The sequence below is a fragment of the Stegodyphus dumicola genome, chromosome 5 (genome assembly GCF_044657685.1).
Source record: "Stegodyphus dumicola isolate Sdum_Otavi_A_Nest chromosome 5, ASM4465768v1".
NCBI lineage: Eukaryota > Metazoa > Arthropoda > Arachnida > Araneae > Eresidae > Stegodyphus > Stegodyphus dumicola.
Window position 1 is genome coordinate 75,932,903 of NC_140772.1, and position 20,239 is coordinate 75,953,141.

Sequence of the window (20,239 nt, forward strand, 5' to 3'; positions counted from 1 at the left end):
AAAGCACAAGAAAACAGCCTATTACAGGATGTGTTAGTAACTCAATATCCTGGCAACACGAAAAGTCTAAAAAGGCGAAAACTTTAAAGTGTAAATACAAAATAAATACAAATACAAAAATAAATACAAAAATAAATGCATAGTTTTATATGCAATGAAGCAAAATGGTTTATATGTTGTAAATCAACAGGATGTAATCGAGGTTTCAAATGTGGCAAAGGGTAATATAAATAATTCAAACAGTAAACTGAAACTATGGCATGACAGGTGTGGTCATATAAATCTAGCCAAATTAAAAATAATGCAGTTCAAAAAGTTAGTACATGGTCTAAAATTTCCAAAATATAATAATCAAACTCTTATTTTGTGAAACTTGTAACAAATGCAAACAAACAAAGTTACCATTGCCAAATAAAATGCGTGCAGTAAACCGTGACATACTTGAACTTGTACGAACCAATATTTGTGGTCCTATGAATGTTGCATCTTTAGGCGGTGCAAAATACTTCATAACATTCATCGATGACAAATCGCGGAAAATTACTGTGTACACCTTAGGGAAAAGGTCTGAAGCCCTTGAAGCATTCAAAAAGTACAAATTTCAGCCTGAGAAACAAATGGGGAAGCAACTGTAAATACTTCACAGGGATAATGCAAAAGAATTTAAAAGTCAAGAATTTAATCAATTCTTACAACAGGAGGGCATTAAACTACAGTTTTCAGTTGAGTCCACAACAGAACGGAGTTGCAGAACGCGCCAATTGCACCCTAGTTGAAATGGCCACATGTCTGCTGTTCGAATCAAAATTACCTCAAGGATTGTGGGCAGAAATGCTGTCTACAGCCACTTATATACGTAACCGATGTGTGTAACTGTACCTTACTAAAGCATAAATGCTTTTCAGCAAAATTATTAAACAGCTTTTCTAAACAACACAATATAAATGATCCAAAATTTATGTTTAGTATCTATGATTCATACACTAAAACAAATGTTGTTTTACATACCTTTTTACTTTTTTTACATACATGTCTTAACTGTACCTTACTGAAGCATAAATATTTTTCAGCAAAATTTTTAAACAGCTTTTCTAAACAATACAATATAAATGATCCAAAACTTATGTTTAGTAACAAATATCTATGATACTAATCGATTTATACACTGAAACAATCTTTTTTTTTTTTTTTTTTTTTTTTTTTTTTTTACATACCTGAAGCATTGCAGATGTGATTAGGATTATACATATCTAGAAATCCAAAAGGTCCATAATCTAGAGTCAAACCAAGAATGCTCATGTTGTCAGTATTCAAAACTCTATAAATATTATGTAAAATAAGTACACTAATAAGTAATAAAAATATTATATTCAAACTCACATATCAGCTACAAACATAAATTGCATAAGGTGGAGTTAAATTACATTTTAAAATGTAACATCTATTTAATAGTTTTAAAACATTAATATCTAGGAACAGCAATTAACATTAAGGAAGAAAACAGGTGAACATATAGTAGGGTTTAAATAATAAGTATTAAAATTAAATTAAACTTTTGTTACAGATGATAAGAACATGTAGGAATTGTGCATAAATATTTATGAAGGCACATTACTTTGCTTTTAAAAGGAATGATAAAAAATATTGCAGATAGTACCAAATTATGTGCAAAGTAAAAATTAAAGGAATTGCATCACCTAAATTTTCACAGCTTTAATTATTTAACACAATATATGATCTCCCCTAGCTGAAATACACATTTCATATTCTCTTTCCACATTAATAAATTAAGCTTCATTTAAGACAGTGAATCAAATCTCTCAAAAATGTTCAATGAGACTGAGATTATGAGATTAAGTAAATATGATGGCCAATCATTTCCATTTAAAGTCATTCAGACACCACAGCAGCACAGCTCGATGAGGTTAATTTTTGTTATCCATGTATAAAAGTCTGGGTCTACAGCACTTTTATAAAAAGCCTTACTTGGGGATAAAGAAATGCATCTTAGATATTTTTATAAAGCTATGCAATTTCTGTGACAGATACAAAGCTCAGTGCATTCATTTATTCTGATTCACCCCTAAAATAAGTAAACTGCCTCAACAGAAAGTGTTTCATAGATATATGATGGAAATTTATGAGTTAAACTACCAGATGACAGTCTACCCAGAATTACTACTTAAACTAAGCCTCGATTCATTTAAAATGTTGAAATTAAATGCACAACAATTTTACAACAGATTGAATGTATAAGAATTCACAATGTGTTTGTTATATAATAACATAATTAAATAACAGTATAGTTAAATAAGTTGAACAGTATAAAATGTTCTAGAAAAGGAGATTCAAAAGAAAGTACTTAAATTTAATCATGCATATTAGATTGTTACAAAAAAAAAAAAAAATCTGAATACAGTAGATTTTATTGCAAACTTTTGTATTATGGGCTGCAATGTAGATCTACCTATTAATGGTGCACCCTGGTAATGTAGAAATACGACTAGTAAGTGATCTACAAACTTGGCATTTTCTGCCTACAGAGTTCTTCTCTATAGGTTCTCCATATGGTACTCCGTTCTATCTACAGGAATCTAGGTGGTTTTTCTCAGGCCAAGAGGACCGAGCTTATGCAGTATTTGAATTGCTATGATATTTATATTTTTATAATTATGGAACAAATTTATCAATTGGGAAAATTAAATATTTCTCCTTCAAAGGTTATTCTTTATACATTTTATCAAAACCTAGGTTAGTTGTGAGTGAGATTCTTACAAGAGTCAAAGAAAATGCAATTTCTGACTTATATAGAACATGAACCCTGCAAGAGATAAAAACGAAGTTATAAATTTGGATATATCGAAACACAACATCCACTTTAAAATTTTTGCTGTACAGTCAAAAGTCGTTAATTCGGACACCCATAATCCGGAATGATCTATAATCCGGACCTCAAAGCTAAAAACTTTCTGCGCATGCGCCGTGTTGACACATGCGCATAGGCGTTTATGCGTGCGCGTAAGACCTTTATGCGCGCGCGCATATGCGTGTGCGCAAGTGCAGAATACGTTTTTGCGTGCGCGTTTAACGTACAACGGACGGTATAAACTAAAATTATACAATTATCTATTTCAGTTAATGTTGATGCTTGCATTATTCCTTAATCTTCGAACTGGATGTAGCTTATTATTTTTTGCAGACTGTAAGAGCAATTTTATAAAAGTAAACTTGAACTTTCGATTATGTCAATTTCCGATTCTGGAGCTCCCAAAGGATCTACAAAACGAAAGTATGTCTCGATGTCCGTCAAACAAAAAGTGGAATTGCTGCAAAAAATGGATAAAGACATGAAGAAGGTGACAGAGAGGTTAGTGAAAACGAAAAAATTTCGATTGACAAGTTAGTCGGTATTCTCGGCACAGCAATTATGGGACTTGAACAGCGGAGCTTTTTAACTGAACAAGAAGTTATGTCTGTTTATAGAATTAAAGAGAAAGTATTATCACATAAAACGAAACAACTTACATTGAAAGAAATGTTTAATAAAGTAAACAAATAAATATTAAGCTTCTTTTTTTTGTAAATTTTGATACCCTTTAGATCATAATTGTTCTTTATTTCCTAAAATATGGTTTCATATTTTTAATTTTAGAATTTGTGCATGCCATCTTACGAGATTTAAACTGATGATCTATAATCCGGAAAAATCGATAATCCGGAATCGCCGAAGTCCCGACAAGTCCGGATTAACGACTTTTGACTGTATATAATCCTCCTAATAACAAACCCAATTTCTTCTATCACAATGCTTCAATGAAAACTATTTTTATTGGGAACTTCAATGCCGATGCACTTGCATGGGGACACCCAGACACTAATGATCCTGGGAAAGAAGTTGAGGACTTTTTAGACTCCTTTACATTTGAATTAATTTATAATTCTTGTGATCTGCATACTTTTGTACATTCTAATGGAAAGAAATTTAATCCAGATTTACGCTTGCTACATCAAACCTCTCCCATTATACCAGAAGAAAAGTATTGGATGAACCTGGTTCAGGACATTGACAAGTATTTGCTGCTATTACATTCCCATAAGTAAAAGCATGTATGTTTCAAAAACATCTTAGAATTAAAAAAAAGTTGACTGAAGGAATTTTGAGAAACTAACGGATGTCGTGTTTGATCCCAACAAAATTAATTTTGGTGCAAAAGTTGAAGCCTTTTCCAAATCTATTACAAGCAGGATAATTTTTTGTGCTAAGAAATGTATTCGAAGAGGGAAGATTAAAGCCTACAGGTTCTTCTGGTCTGATAAAACTTAAAATGATGAAAAATAGATGAAATAAGCCAAGTAGAAAAAACGGAACGTTCATATGGGAAAAGACCATATAATTTTCTTGCAAAATTTGAAAATGAAAACTCTAGACCATTTAAAAAAACACCTTCCTTATGAATGGAATGTCTGTTACTTCAAGTAAAACAATAGTGAATGCATTTGTGACAAATCCAATTTCTGTAGAAAGCAGACAAAATTAGTTAATACAATTATTAAATCCTTTCATAATTGCTCTTCACAATCGAAAAATTCCCTTCCCTTACTTAGCACTCTAATACGATGATGAACTCTGTGGCATTAAATTATTTAAAATTGAATAAATCTCCAGGTGAAGATGCAATTCATGCTGAATTTCTTTTGAATTTAGCATTAAAGCAACTCATACTATACAAAGTTTTTCAATACTATGTGGGATGCTGTCTGTGTCTACTCAGCATGGTGTAAATTGATAACAATCCCGATCTCCCAAAAAGGAAAGGAGCACAGCGACATATGACCAATTTCACTCTCAAGTATTTGATTTAAAACTAGAGAGAAGGTAATTCAATAAAGGCTAAATTGGTATTGGTAAAAAGGTATGTTGAGAATTTTCAATTTATAGCCAATGAAAAGGTTGGTTTCAGACAATACAGGTCAACAGCCAGCACACTACACAACTTAGCCAAACATCAAAGGATGCACCAGACAGAAAATAAATCCTTTCTGGAGTTTTCATTGAAATCTGCTTAAGACTTAGTTTATAGGCTACTTTACTCTTAAAGCTTTCCAACATTGGATTTCACTCAAACATGTTTCATTGGTTCAAGAGTTTTCTTAGCCAGTGCAAATCATTATGAAGATTGTTTTTCATGATATAAAGTTTCAAGGACTGGCCTCCCACAGGCAGCTATTACTCATAACTGGAAAAAAAAGTGATGTTAAAAATTTCCTGTATGCTGACGGTTTGGTCTTCTGAACTGAAACTCCCAAATGTCATGCAAAGAAACAATCAGACTGGTGCTATACATAACATGGAAGTTAATTTAGAGAATACAGTGTATCAAACTTTTTCATTTACTCACCAGCCTTTAAAATTAGACCTTTTATATCAAGGGTTAACCAGTACAGGGAACCAAAAGCTTACAATATTTGGGTATTGTTTTCAACCAAAAACTGACTTGGAAAGAGCATGTCGAAATGATTTCAGAGTGTGCTACTAAGAGGCTAACCTTGATCAAGAGAGTTGTTGGATCTAATTGGGGTTGTTCTAGAACAACTCTTGATTTGACACACAGCTACTACTGACTACACAGCTACTGTTCTACTTCTTATTACTTACCTGTTACAAGCCCCTCATGGCAGTATCTAATCAAGTAATTCATTCATTCACTCAAAAGATTTCACATCCAGTTCTCTAACTTATCACTGATGCAATTAAAATCACTCCAGTTGATGCACTTTTACTAAATACATACTATATGTGCATTAAATCCACTGTGAAACAGAGGGCACTAATCCTATGGAAAAAAAAAATTAAGGGAACCAAACTGCTTTTCTCTGTGAAACTATTTGCCTTTTAGACAGAGAGAAAACTTAAAACTCAGAACGGTTTTCTTCAGGCAGTCTTTTCCATCAGAGATCACCTAGGTCTTAGATGGGAGCTGAACATTTTGTAAAACCCCGATGTCACTGATATAAGAAAATATGTAGTCAGAATTAATTTGTTACACAAAATCCTCAAGAAACAAATGACCAAACTTTAAAATCTCTGTCTTTGGAATCTGTTAATGCTTTATATTTTGAGAGTGAATGGCTACATGTATTTACATATGTCTCTGCGTTAGCTGACAATATTAACCTCTTAACTGCCGCGGGCATATATATACGCCTTGCTCAGCCGATGCGTTAACTGCCCCAGGCGTATATATACGTCCTTCCAAACTGCTATCATTTGCTTTGCGCTGCTACACCTAAAATTATTCGCAAAGTTAACGCATCGGCTGCGCATCCGGGGCAGTTAACGCATCGACTGAGCAAGGCGTATATATACGCCCGCGGCAGTTAAGGGGTTAATGCAGGCACTGGCATCTTTTGCACGCTTTTTTCATTTTATAATCATGTTGGAAGACAGGACTGCTTTTGATGTTGAGATAACAACATATGCATAGCCTTATCCCAACTCCAATGTCAACTTGAACATTCTTCAAAGGTTTGTCATACTCTCTGATTCTAAAGCTGCTCTTCTAGCCATATCTTCTTTTGAATCACCAATGTCTACTGATGTTTTAAAATGTCAGCAGTTCCTGAACAACTCAGCTCAGGAGGACAAAGAAGTTGCCATGCAATGGATACTATCATATTCTGACCTTCATGGAAATAATAATGAAGATTTGTTACAAAAGAAAGGGGATAATATTCTCCAGATAACTGACAACCACATCCCTTTTTATATTGCAAAGAGAGTAATCAAAAATTACTACAGAGAAGATTTGTGGAAACACATTACTGAAAGGAACAGTCACACATTAACAGAATTTTTAACACTCCCTTATGGCCCAGAAAGGAATATGTTGCTATCTTTCATCATCTTACTTGTCATGGTTGCCTTTTAAAACATGTGCATTGAATGAACATTATCCCAAACTCAATTTGGGCAAACTTCATGAGGAAATAGAGCCTCACATATGAATCATTGCCTTGCACTTAATGCTGGATCACTCTGGGATAGATATTGGAGAGAGGAGTGAGACACAAAAAAAAAAAAAAAAAAAAAAAAAAAAAAGATTTATAGATCATATTGTTTTTTTTTTTTTTTTTTAGTCCAAAGGGATTTGAATCCCGAAGGACTATTAGTTTGGTTTTGGCATTTTGCGTCGGACTCATAAATGTTGGTGCACTTTTCAAACTGTTGCCACAAAATGTTAGAGTCCTGCATTATATTTGAAGAAATTAAATAATGATAAATAATGAAAAATCTGCATAAATGTATGTATATTTCTCGTATTGTGATAAAACAACGCTACATAGAGTCATCGAATTTTGAATAACGTAATCCTCCAACGAATATGAGCATGTGGAAGACCAAATTTGAAATTTGAAATTTGTTTTAGGATCGATTTCCTATTTTTTAAAACTTTGACGAATTTTTGATTAACAAACTCAAGGATTTCAAAGCGAGCAATGGCAACGTTGTGCAGAAAAAACATTTTTATCTCCAGCGCGTGAGTCTCTGTATTGGAAATTCTAAAGATATGCTCGTTTTAAAACTATTTTGCGATATTACTGTTGCACTGGATCTTATGGTTTAAGTGCGAGGAACATGATATTTAATAAAGAAAGGTAACACACAAAATGTTAAAAAACGCCCCTTTGGACGTAATTTAAAATCTGAAACATTTCAGATTTTTTTTTTTTTTTTTTTAAATTAATTTTTTTATTTTGCAGTTCTCTTTCATTTTTGCTTGTTCTGTGTACAGTGTTTGTAATCTGCCATTAGAAATGAATAAATAAATAAATAAATAAACTTATTATAGATGATGGAAATATGCTGAACAGCATATTTCCATCATCTATAATAATACAAAAGTTTATTTATTTAAAGAAGAGGGGTGCTGACATATTATATTTTAACAGCAGCTTTTTATTTTAAAAGTTTGTATTTTAGAGCCCAAAAATTGCTTATAATAATGCTGAAATTCATAGCTTATAAAATTTAGTCAAGTATTTTGAAATTCTGTATTATCTACATCTTTATAATGCTAATATAAAATTTTATATTACCCATGGCAAAATCCAACACACTGCCATCCAGCTACTAATCTAGCAGTTCGAAGAACTACTTCTTTAAAAAAGGCTGCATACTTCTCCACTTTATCTCCAGAACTTTTATAAATCTAAAATAATGCTAAGTGTCAGAATTACAACAAATTATATACAACTGCAAACAAATACAGATGAATTTTGATTTGATAAATTGAATGGGCCTAAAATGTTTTATTTACTCAGTTCTAAAATGTGCAGTATTACTATCACTTACTTAAAAGTTATTTTCTAATATTGCAAAAAAGGGGTGGCCTATGATGGGAACTGTAGACAATTTTTTTGTATTTCAAAAAAGCTTAAAGGAGGGGAAGGGGAAAAAAAAAGAAAGAAGAGGGGTGCTAACATATTATATTTGTTGCCTAATTCTCTCTTAAGAGATAATCTGCATCTCACAAATCTGAATGACTAAATTATTAGATTTTCAAGAAAGAAAAAAAAAAAAAAAAGGTATACTGAATCATAAGATTATCAATTTGCCATGTTTTATTACAGCATCTTTTAAGTTCAACTTCATATCTTTGTCTAACTAAGTCACATACATGAACAATAAACAATAATAATACAGCAATAATAAATAGTACAATAATATAAAGTGAATTTGATAAAGATTTTATAGAATTTTAAACAAATTTCATCAAACCTTTTAAGAAAATTACTTCTTAAACTATGCAGAAACACAATAAATTATAATTAATGCTATCATTGATGATTCAATTTGAATCTTTGTAGAGACATTGCATATTTTTGGAAGCAGGCAAGATGAAAAATTAGCAATACCTTCGCCGGGAATCAAACCGCGGACCTCTCAATTACGCGCTGAGCGTGCATACCACTACACCACGAAGGCTCGCTAAGAAGACGGGACTAATACCTTATACGAGGGTTGGAACTTGTAAATAAATATTCCTTGTAAATAAATAGTGGCAACTATTTATTTACAAGGAATACAAAATTGATTCATGTCACCATGTATTACAGTCCTTCAATATAGTCGCCAGCATTGTGCACAACCCGTTTCCAACGATGTGGAAGTCGCAGCATACTTGTAGCAGCGTCTGTTTTGTTAATAGTTTGAATGGACCGGTCTACTGCTGCAAGAATCTCAGGAACAGTTTGGAAGCGAGTGCCACGAAGTGGTTCCTTCATCTTAGGAATTAAGTCACAAGGGCTTAGATCTGGGAAGTATGGTGGATGGTAAAGCACTTCCCAGCCCCATCGCTTGAACAAATCAGTCACAGCTTGCGCTGCATGGGGCCGAGCATTGTCATGCAAAATGAGAGGAGCATTCTGCAGAAAGTGTCGCTGTGTTTTTCTCAAAGTTGGTCGGAGATCGTGCTCCAAAAATGAGCAGTAATACTGTGCAGTAACGGTCTGCTGTGGGGGAACGGTATGCGTTAGGATGACACTATCACAGTCGTACACGAGAATCACCATAACTTTCACATTGCTGGAGTTCTGATGAAATTTCGAATGTCGTAGTGACCCGTGATGACACCATTCATTTGATTGGTGTTTCAGTTCTGGCTGGTACGATCCGGCCCAAGTCTCATCCAGTGTAATGATACGGAGTAAAAAAGCATCTCCTTCACGCTCATAGTGCTCCAGGTGGGCTCGGGCAGCATCGTATCGTAGCCATTTCTGCATTTCCGTCAATTGATGTGGAACCCATCATGAAACAATTTTTCTCATGGACAGGCGTTCCTTCAGAATGTGCAGCACAGTCGTATGTGCTAATCCTGTTTGTCCGGCCAGCTGATGAATCGTTTGGCGGCGATCACTGTCCATTAGTGCGGCAAAAGCTTGCACGTCTGCATCGCTGACACTCGGATGACCTGGCCGCAGCATGTCTGCCACGCTTTGGCGTCCTTCATTGAATGTTTTCACCCATCTTGCTATGGTTCTGCAAGGCAATGCAGATTCCCTGCAAGCCTCTTGAAGCCCTTGATGACACTGTCGTGCTGTACGACCTCTGGAACATTCAATTTTTATCCAAAATCGTTGTTCTTGTTTTGAAAACATCCTGACAACACTTACTTTAGACTGGAAGCTAATACATGGATCCGTTCTTCGCGTCACTCTGCATGCGCGTGACGTAGGTAGGACGAGTCTTTTTGCTGAGAGGTAAGGTAGGTATGTAGTTTATGTGTGGTATACGCGATATTCTTTGGTTTTGTTGCGTAGCGTTATTTCAGCTGTGTTGCCACTATTAAAGTTACAACCCTCGTAGCTTTCAGAAAAGGTTATTTTGATTCACATAAAAATTTTGAGTCCAACTACTAACTAAATATGCTTGTTATGAACAGACACTTTTTAAAATGCTTAGTATTGTCTAAATTACAGTATACAAAAGCAAAACTGCATATAAAAATTGCAGAATCTTACCTCAGGGTAAAAGGTTTCAATAACATAATCAAGTAACTGATGCATGATTTCAGTTCTTCCCACACTTGGGCCAACTCTTCCAGTAAACTTATCTAGTGTTTTAAAGATCTCAAAGGAACCAAATCTGAAAGCAAATAAAAGTGTATTTTAAATTAATCCATGTTTACATAAAATAAAATATTACTATAAAATGCACAAAAACATATATTTAAGACATGGACTCTTTAAAACTCATTAAACTAAAAATTCTTAAAATCTTTCAGCCACATTTATGAGCACACAATAATGTGAACAGTTACATGATAAATTAATGTTTTACCAAGATTTATGTTAGAATCCTGATAACATGTACTGGTAATAAATTAAAATTTTATTATGCAAATCATCATAAAATATGCACAAATGAGATTTTTGTTATTATTTATAATGATGAAATATACCAAGACAAACACATCTGGCTTACTTTGTATGTGACTGTCTTTTAGACTAATTACTTAGCCTATGATATATCTTAAGAATTCCGGGACTAAAAATAGTATATATGTAATTAATTATGAAATACACATTAAATTAAAAATCCAATTAAAATTGTTAGACTGAAATACAAAACAAACAAATTTATCGAGAATTAACACAAGATAAAGACTGAATTAACAAATTGACTAAATAAATAAAAATTACAAATAAGCTTTTCTATCAAATCATTTCAATAAAAATTCTCATACTTTCAAACATGATTCATAATATTTTAGGTACTTCTTGCAAGATTTAAGATTCTGTGAAAAATTAACACTTTGTACAAGTTATATTAGGTCTACCAGAAAGTTCTCTTCGTTTTATGACAACAATTTTCGACAAGTAAGCACATATTTATTTGGCTCAGGTTTGGCTCTTTTTTTTATAGCTAAATATATACATACTAACGCAGCAAATTAACTAAAACAAAGTTTATTCACATTCAGTCTTAAGTGTGAAGTGATAGTGTATCCATGGCTACTGATAAACTTCATTTATGCCACTGTATTTTATACGAATTTCAACAAGTAAGAAATGCTAAAACAGCTTGTAGAAATTTGTTGAAACTGTTTGACAAAGAAACAGTTTCTGATGGGACATGCAGTAGATGGTTCGAAAAAGTTGAAACAAGTGATTTCGACCTTTCTGATATAAGCCACGTTCTGGGCGACCATCTTTGATCGACAATGTTGTTATGACATTGATGTTGTTACAGTTTTGGAGGTTTACAGGAGAGCAAGATCCTTTTCCGACAACATCAGAGATCACATAAAGACTTAATTCAGCTCAGCAAACCATTTTGGACCATATTCGGAAGATAGGATTGGTGTGGAAATATTCAAGATGGGTGCCACATGAATTAAGTCAGAAGAATTTGGATGATCGAGTCGTCACATGCACATCTCTGTTTGCTTGGAACAAAATCAAGCCCTTGAACTGGATGAAAAGTGGATTACCTATGGAAGCATTGTAAGGAAAAGGGCGAACCCAGTAAACCTAGCCCTTCCACCTCTAAACCAAATTTGACTCTGAATAAGAGAATGTTGTGAATATGGTGGGACATTCGAGGACCAATATATTATGAGCTTCTAAAACCAAACAAAAAGCTCAATTCATAGAAGTATTGTCAGCAACTGGACATTTAAAGAAAGCAGTCCAAGAAAAGACGCCAAAGATGTTCAATAGAAAGGACATCATACTGCATCGTGATAATGCCAGGCTACATGCTGCTTTGCGGGCTTGTCAGAAAAATTGCAGCACTAGGCTGGCAAATTCTGTCACATCGTCACATCCACCATATTCCCTGGACTTAGCACCCTTCGACTATCCCTTGTTTTTGATCTTACAAAATTTTTTGAAGGGCAAAGAATTAAATAATGAAGATCTCAACAAGCACTGGCTCAATTTTTTACATCAAAATTTACAACACTTTTCAAAAATTGGATATACAAATTGCGCTTACACTTGCAAGAAGTCATTAATAATAACAGCAATTCTATTATTTAATACAGTTTTATTGATGGTATGAAGAATATTTATTTTGTTTTATACCAAAAACGGAATAAACTTTCTGGTAGACTGACTATATTGGAAACAAGCAACAGAATTGGCAGACAGAAGCATGACTTTGCACTGTTGATAAAATTAAAACATGTTAAAAAAGAGACAACTGTGTAACTTGTCCAGAAATTGCAGGTATTTTTTTTTAATTGAACAGCAATGAAGTGCAAAAATGGTTTCTTCAAATACAGTTACAAAAGTAGAAAGGAAAATTATACACAATGGTAAAAAAGATTTTATAAATCAGTTTGAAATTTTAAAACCTCATACAATTTTGCTAAAATTAATATATATATGCTATTAGAATATAGTTACGATAATTACAGCTGACACTTGTTACAAGGGCATTAATTACAGTGATTGGTCTATTACAACTGGCGCAAAATGCCCCCAACTGATTAGAGTCCATTACATCCACTTTCATTATAGCAATCACTCACTATAAATAATTTTTTCTTTAAAATGTGAGGGGTCACTATAACGTGCATTGACTGTATTGATGAATATTTAAACTAAGCTAAACAGATAGAAGAAAAAAAAATGCACTACATCACTGATATAAGCTTGGTAATTTGAGTGTGTGTTATATAAAAAAATAAATTATACTGCTGGTCATTAAAATTGCAACACCATGAAGGAAAGCAAATACAAAAAAGATATTTATTGCATGTAAACAGTATGGCATGAAGACAAAATGTTTAAATTTGTAAGCATTTTGGAGGTTTAGAGGGGTGCGAAATTAGTAGAAACAGCTGCCATACCCGGCAGCTATAACGGCGCTTACCTTTTTAGGCATGGAGTCAGACTGGGCTTGGATGACAGAAATGGGCAACTCATTTCATGCTGCTCCAAATCTATGCCACACTTCAACAACTGTACTAGCTGGAGAGGGATGGAGGGCCATTCTCTCAGCAAACCATGACCAGATATCTGCAATGGGTGACAGATCTAGAGACCATGCAGGCCAGGGCAGCAATCAAATACCCATTGTATTGCAGAAGGTCAGAATAGGACGTGCAACATGTGGTCTTGTATTATCATGTTAGAACATGACGTTTAGGGGCCTCGAATATAGGGCACAACCACTGGACGTAAGATGTCAGAAATATGCCAATCTGCATTCAAATTATGTCAATCCAAGCAAGAGATGTGTATATCATGTACCCAATGGCAGCCCAAATTATCACACCAGGTGCAAGGGCCCTATCAAACACAGGCAGGCGACTTACAATCTCCTTGGACACTCCAGACACATATACAGCTGTGCTGCATTGTCAACAGAAGCCGAAGTAATGGTCACTCTGCTGATAGTCCATGCTGCTGCAAATGTCAACGTACCTTACGAGCTGATACTGGGCATGCTGCAAACATGCCCATTTCCTGACTAATGGTCCATGATGTGGTTGTACAGTTTTGCAGGGCTGACCCCACAATATATCTGTCCTCTATTGCATTAGTCACGGAAGGGCACTGAGATCCTGCATGCCGTTCAGTATGACCCTCAGCAATCCATTGATTCCATGTTCATATTACAGTGGTTGGGTGTCAACCAGTGCGACCAGAGATATCAGGGAACGATAATCTAGACTTCTGATAGGCAATGACCCTGTCTCTATCAAATTTTGAAACTTGCTGATGAGCATGTCCTCTCCTTATTCGAGGTATAACATGATATTCTGAGCAAACTTCAACCTTGCAAAGCACTTTCCGAATAAGAAATCCACTAAACAACTTTTCTTTTATGCAGTGCTTCAGATGCCATTTCTCTCTCCTGCATCATTTAAATGAATTGAAATACTAAACAATTTCTTATCCCAAATTTTTCTTCCTTTCATGTGATTTTGACGTTCATCAGATCATTTCTTCCTGGTGTTGCAATTTTAATGGCCAACAGTGTAATTAAATGATACATTTAGATAAAACTACATAAATACATTGATTTTCAAAGTAAAATTGATAAATTCATGCAAAAAACTATCAATTTCTAAAATATCTTCACTCTGTGGAGAATGCAGTTTCTGAACAAACCTGTCCCTTTTCTGCATGACAATGTCTAATCTCACATTTCTGTTATCAGAGAATGAATTAGTAAAGTAATAATGTTATGTAATCAACACTGTTATATTAACTAAACTTTTTTGATTGTGAATCCCTAAGGCCAAAGTAATTATCTCTGAATATAATATAATACATATACGTGTGGCATGTGTAGTCAAAAATCAAATTATTTATTTATTTATTTTAAACAACATACATATATTAATTTAAATTAGAAATATACATTTTCAATTAAAATATAATATGAGCAATGTGATTATATCTGTGTAGTAATCACACAAAAAAAAAAAAAAAAAAAAAAACTATTTTAATGCTTTCTGTTAATGTAATTCAGAGATCTAGTTACTACTCTAATTTCTGCATTTAGTTTTAATTGTTGGAAATGCTACATCATACAGATATATAGAATGTTACTGATGTTCAGCTCACTAGATGCTAGTAAAACCAGACAAGTTACCAATGACAGAACCTCACACTCAGGTGATACATGATCATATCCTTGCAAGTTATTGTGAGCTGCTAAGATTGTTAGTCAGTAGAAGCTTAAATCAGTGTTCTTCAGACCTTACTAGGCTGGCAAGCAAGTTTTCACTCCAGTCTGAATAAATAAGACAAAGTCCTATGAAGATTAAAATAATGCTTTTATTAACTCTTTGACTTCACAGAAGATACCACTTGTGCTTGCAAAACAAAATTCTGCCACTTTTCGTACATAAAATAACATAGGTTTAAATTCAATAAATAAAGTGATTTGCTTAAGCTACCTAAAATATTTAATGACAGACTTTTAACGCCATCTAGGAAAATGGTTAAAGTTGAAATAAGCATGCACAGAGCTGATGACAGGATGTAAACTGCAGGGAAGGCTGTCAAAGCTCTAATGCTAAAACATTCAAACCCTTAGCTCAAATACACATATCTAATTTGCACTCTGGTGAGAACTAGGGATAGAAGAAGTTATAGTAAAAGTTCAAATCATAATAACTGGTTAATTAACATTAACTTTATAAGCCTACTTCTTTGGTGTACTGCAAGTATCACTTCCCATATCCACTTTGGAGACCGCTGTAATAGATGAATTGCAATATGGCAAAAGTCAACCAAAGACTTGAATTCAAAAATGTCTACTATTAAGCATGAGGGTGGAAGTATAATGGTTTGGGGATGTTTTGCTGCTTCTGAGATGAGAAACGTCCTTTTTAAAGAAAATATATGGATGAATTTAAATATACAAATATTAAATGAAAACCAGACAGGATGTTCAAGAAAACTTGGAATGCATAATATTTTCCAGTTCAATCAGGATAAAGATCCTAAACATACAGTCCTAAATGCTAGCTTGAGGTTATTACACAACTGTCTTCAAGTTATCAAAACTTCTCCATGTTCTAAAGATTTAAATTCTATTGAATATGTATGGAGTGAGTTGGTGAAAGAATAGAGAAACATGGTATTTCTTCAAAAGCTCTATGAAAAGCAATTCTTACACAGGAAGAGTACAAAATAGAACAGTCTTATATAAAAAAATTCACTGCATCTATGCCCATGCGTAATTTTTGTTAAAGGCAATCCTAACAAAATATTGAATGTCATCATTTTTTGTGCTTTTATTAAATATACACTGTTTGTTCAAAGTGTCCAAATACTTATATGAGCTCTTTCTCAGAACTTTCTGAGATAAACTTTTTTTTATTAAAAATGCTTTGACTAACTTTTTCTTAAACAAGCAGGTTTTAAAAATGTTGAACAACAGCACATATTAAAAAAAAGATGTCACATTTGAGTCATTCAAACTAATATTTAAAGTTAAAAACAATCTAACCAGATTATATTAATAAGCTATGTGACCATCCCAGAGCTTTCCACTATTGTTATAGTGACTGTCAATGTTCTGAATGAGATGATAAACCATGCAGTGGCCATTCCTCCAGTGGGAGAGTTTATAACTCTCTGAGATTACTGGAAGAGGTAAACATGCACATACAGCAGAAGTGAGGTAATCCCGAAGATTTACAATAGAATTACGATCTTGGGAAACAGTAGACACAATGTATAAAAAACACCCTCACTCTCTAGGTATTGGTTAACAATGTTGGCTTAAAGGAGACAGAAATTATCTTCCATTAGGAAGCAGTCAGGATCAACTACGGCAGCATAGAATCTGACTATGAAGTGTAGAACTTAATCCAGATACTGCAAAGTCAATACAGAACCATCTTTAAAGAAGTGCAGCTGACTGCATCATCTCCAGCCTACACCATGATGCTGCCACTTCTGAATAAATGATGCCAGACTATGCTCTGGGCTTGATATCATGATTCTTGCTCTCTCTAGATGCTTACACATTTACAATCTGGTTTTAAGACCTATAAGGACTCTTTCATGAAGAGAACACTGCACTTATTTATGACAATTGAATTAAGATGCTGACAACACTAATTTAATCTTGTTTCTCTGAAATGAGTGGCTAGAGGAACACAAATACTTGATATTCGGGCATATACTATTACTTTCATTTGAAACCTTTGTTATATAGTACTGGTACATATTATCTTACTAAGCAACACTGCAACCAAGGATAATCAGTTATGAAGAAGTTGTTATTCGGCTAGGCTACTAGGGCAAAGACATCGAACATCAGAAGTGGCAATAAACCTTGATCGATGGGGTATGGGTCTCCAGACAACTTTTTGATTTGTTTGGAATTATTTCCACATTTGAGAAATTATGAAACAATCAATGCAAAGAAAAGAGTTACATCTTTAACTGATTACCTTGCTTCAATGAGTCCAACACCATGTCAGCTCTCACTATATGTCATTACTCTTCTTTCAACCTCAGAAATGTGAATATCATAAAAAAAAAATTATCCTACGAAAGGATTAAATACTTTGTTACAGCATTCAAATAAAATTCTTCATAACCTTCAGAATGCTGGCTTCTTCAATGACTAATTAGCACATGTTCAGACAGTCTCTTACGATTGGCTGTAACATACCCTAATTACATACTGCCATCTGCATCCAAAGTGATATTTAGACCCTCAAATTAAAGTAATCTTTTGAAAATTCATTATTTGCTTAGCATGCTTAACTTTTGGGTATATAGTATATACACACACACTTCAGTATAAAATCATTCCAGATTTCTTCTATATACTTATAATCAAAAACTGGGAAAAATGATTTTTAATGGCTAATAATTCTAATGACATATTCAGATGTAATGTAAGGTAAACGACTTTTTTAAGTGACGAGGAATTGAATATTTTGCAGTCCCCCCTTTTCATTTGACTCTGGATATCTTTCTAAAATTTTGATTTAAAATACCTCATAGTTTGTTTACTTAGGATCCCAAAAGTTTAATTGATATAAAAAGTGTAAAGATTTGAGTAGTTAAATCTCAAATCTTTTTCAAGATTCAGAGGATTAGAATATTTCATGTAGCATTTGATACAACTTCATCAAGCAGAACGTATGTGTGTGTGATTATGGAAAAGCCTTGAGGGCTATCTGCCTAAGGGAAGATATGCCTTCGTGGAGGACTTTAAGGGAAACTGGCTCGTATACACGTTACACATGGGGAAAACCACGAAAACGCCCATGCAGGCAGCCCGTTCGCGGGATTCGAACCTCGGACCGAACTACCAGTGTTCAGCGACTTTACCGCTTGGCCGCTGGTGGGCCTTCTCCCCCCCCCAAAAAAAAAGAAAAAAAAAATGAAGAGCATACTTTAACCCTCTGAACACCATGACCGACTTAATCCGGTCATGACATTTTGTTGTCAGTTGTAATATATTAGCTTATAATTTAAGATATTTTGCGTTTTTACTTTCATTAATAATATAAATGCCGTCTTGATGAATGTAAGTTTATGAAAATAGAGACTAAAATAGGTAAATATAGATATTTAGCTAATAAACGCTCTTCAAATACAGGTCTTCATAACAGATGCCAAAATCCTAGCCACTCAAACGGTTAAAACAAAGAGAACACTTAATTTCTAAAATCAACTTAGTAAATTTATTTTAAATCTTAAAATTAAATGAATACCTAATGAATGATGGAGCAATCCTTAATACAATAGTACATTTCTCAGACTTTGGATTTCCATCATAAAAAATATCTCTTACAACTTCAGAGTCAGAAGTAATGCATGCACCAGCTCTTGTAGTTGGAATACCTAAGAAATGCATTGCCTAAAAAAATTAATGCATTATCATATTAACTTTAATATCATTTTCAGTTTAAAATATAATATAAATAAAACCTTAAAGAAAGAAAAGAAAGAACTTATTTCCTAACATATGCTGCATGAGTAATTTTTGCCTGTCACTTAAATAAATTGGAATCAGAATATTTATTCTGCTACAGTATTATTACTCCCACTTTTTATAATCAAGATGATATTAATACAGTCAAAAGTTGTTAATTCAGACACCCATAATCTGGAATGATCTATAATCCGGACCTCAAAGCTACAAACTTTGCGTTGTGTTGATGCATGCGCGTAAGACCTTTACGGCTGCGAATATGCTTGTGCACAAAATACGTTTACAAATGCGCGTTTAATGTATAACGGACGGTATAAGCTAAGCTAAAATTATCTAATTCAGTTAATGTTGCAGATTGCGTTATTCCTTAATCTTCGAATTGGATTCGGCTTATTATTTTTTGCAGACTGTTAGAGCAATTTTGTAAAAGTAAGCTTGAACTTTCGATTATGTCAAATAGAATTTCTGATATATATTTACTAATATGTAAAGGATCTACAAAGCAAAAGTATGTTTCGAAGTCCATTAAACAAAAAGTGGAATTGCTGCAAAAAATGGATAAAGGTATATCCTTTGTTTATCTAAACCTTAACGTTTGTTTATCTAAACTTTCTTTATCTTTAACACCGCGGCACGCAATGAATTGGAAGTTGATCTGTCAGCACTATCCTTATCTTCAGGGCAGATGTTTTTATTTTATTTGGCTTATAATTCCTTACTAAATGTAGTATTTCATCTCGATGTACTCCGTCTTTGATATGATTTAAATCAAATTCCCCGTCATTATAATTCACTTCCAATAGCGAAGAAAGTAACAGAGGTTATTGAAAACGAAAAAATTTCGATTGACAAATTAGTCGGTATTCTCGACACAGTAATTATAGCACTTGAACAGCGGAACTTTTAACTGAACAAGAAATTATGTCTGTTTATAGAATTAAAGAGAATGTATTATCACATAAAAAATGAAGCAACTCACATTGAAAGAAATGTGTAATAAAGTAAACAAATAAATATTAAGCTTTTTTTTTTTTTTTTTTTTGTAAATTTTGATATCCTTTAGATCATAATAAAATGCAATGTTAGTAATTAATATCATATGTATTTTACTGCACAACACATTAACAAAATACTGGAAATGCTATATATACAGTAGACCAGCAGTGCTTAACTATCATAACAAAAATAAATTATATGTGAAAATAATAATAATAATCCATTTCTTATACCCAAAAAAGTTTTTATTTTACACACCAGATGACAATATCCTTGATTTCAAGCTAAAAACAATTCCAGAAATTTAAAATGAAT

General features: G+C 33.4%; 1 protein-coding gene across 1 annotated transcript in view; it reads right to left on the reverse strand.

The window, feature by feature from the left end:
* LOC118188126 (protein adenylyltransferase SelO, mitochondrial-like) overlaps nt 1-20,239 on the reverse strand; it is an 86,786-nt gene that overhangs the window by 44,049 nt on the left and 22,498 nt on the right. Inside the window, exons 3-6 of the mRNA XM_085816794.1 lie at nt 18,708-18,853; nt 10,522-10,645; nt 8,098-8,210; nt 1,215-1,318 (exon numbers count right to left, since the gene is read on the reverse strand). Coding sequence (XP_085672920.1) covers nt 1,215-1,318; nt 8,098-8,210; nt 10,522-10,645; nt 18,708-18,853 — 487 coding nt within the window. The remainder of the gene's footprint in view (nt 1-1,214; nt 1,319-8,097; nt 8,211-10,521; nt 10,646-18,707; nt 18,854-20,239) is intronic.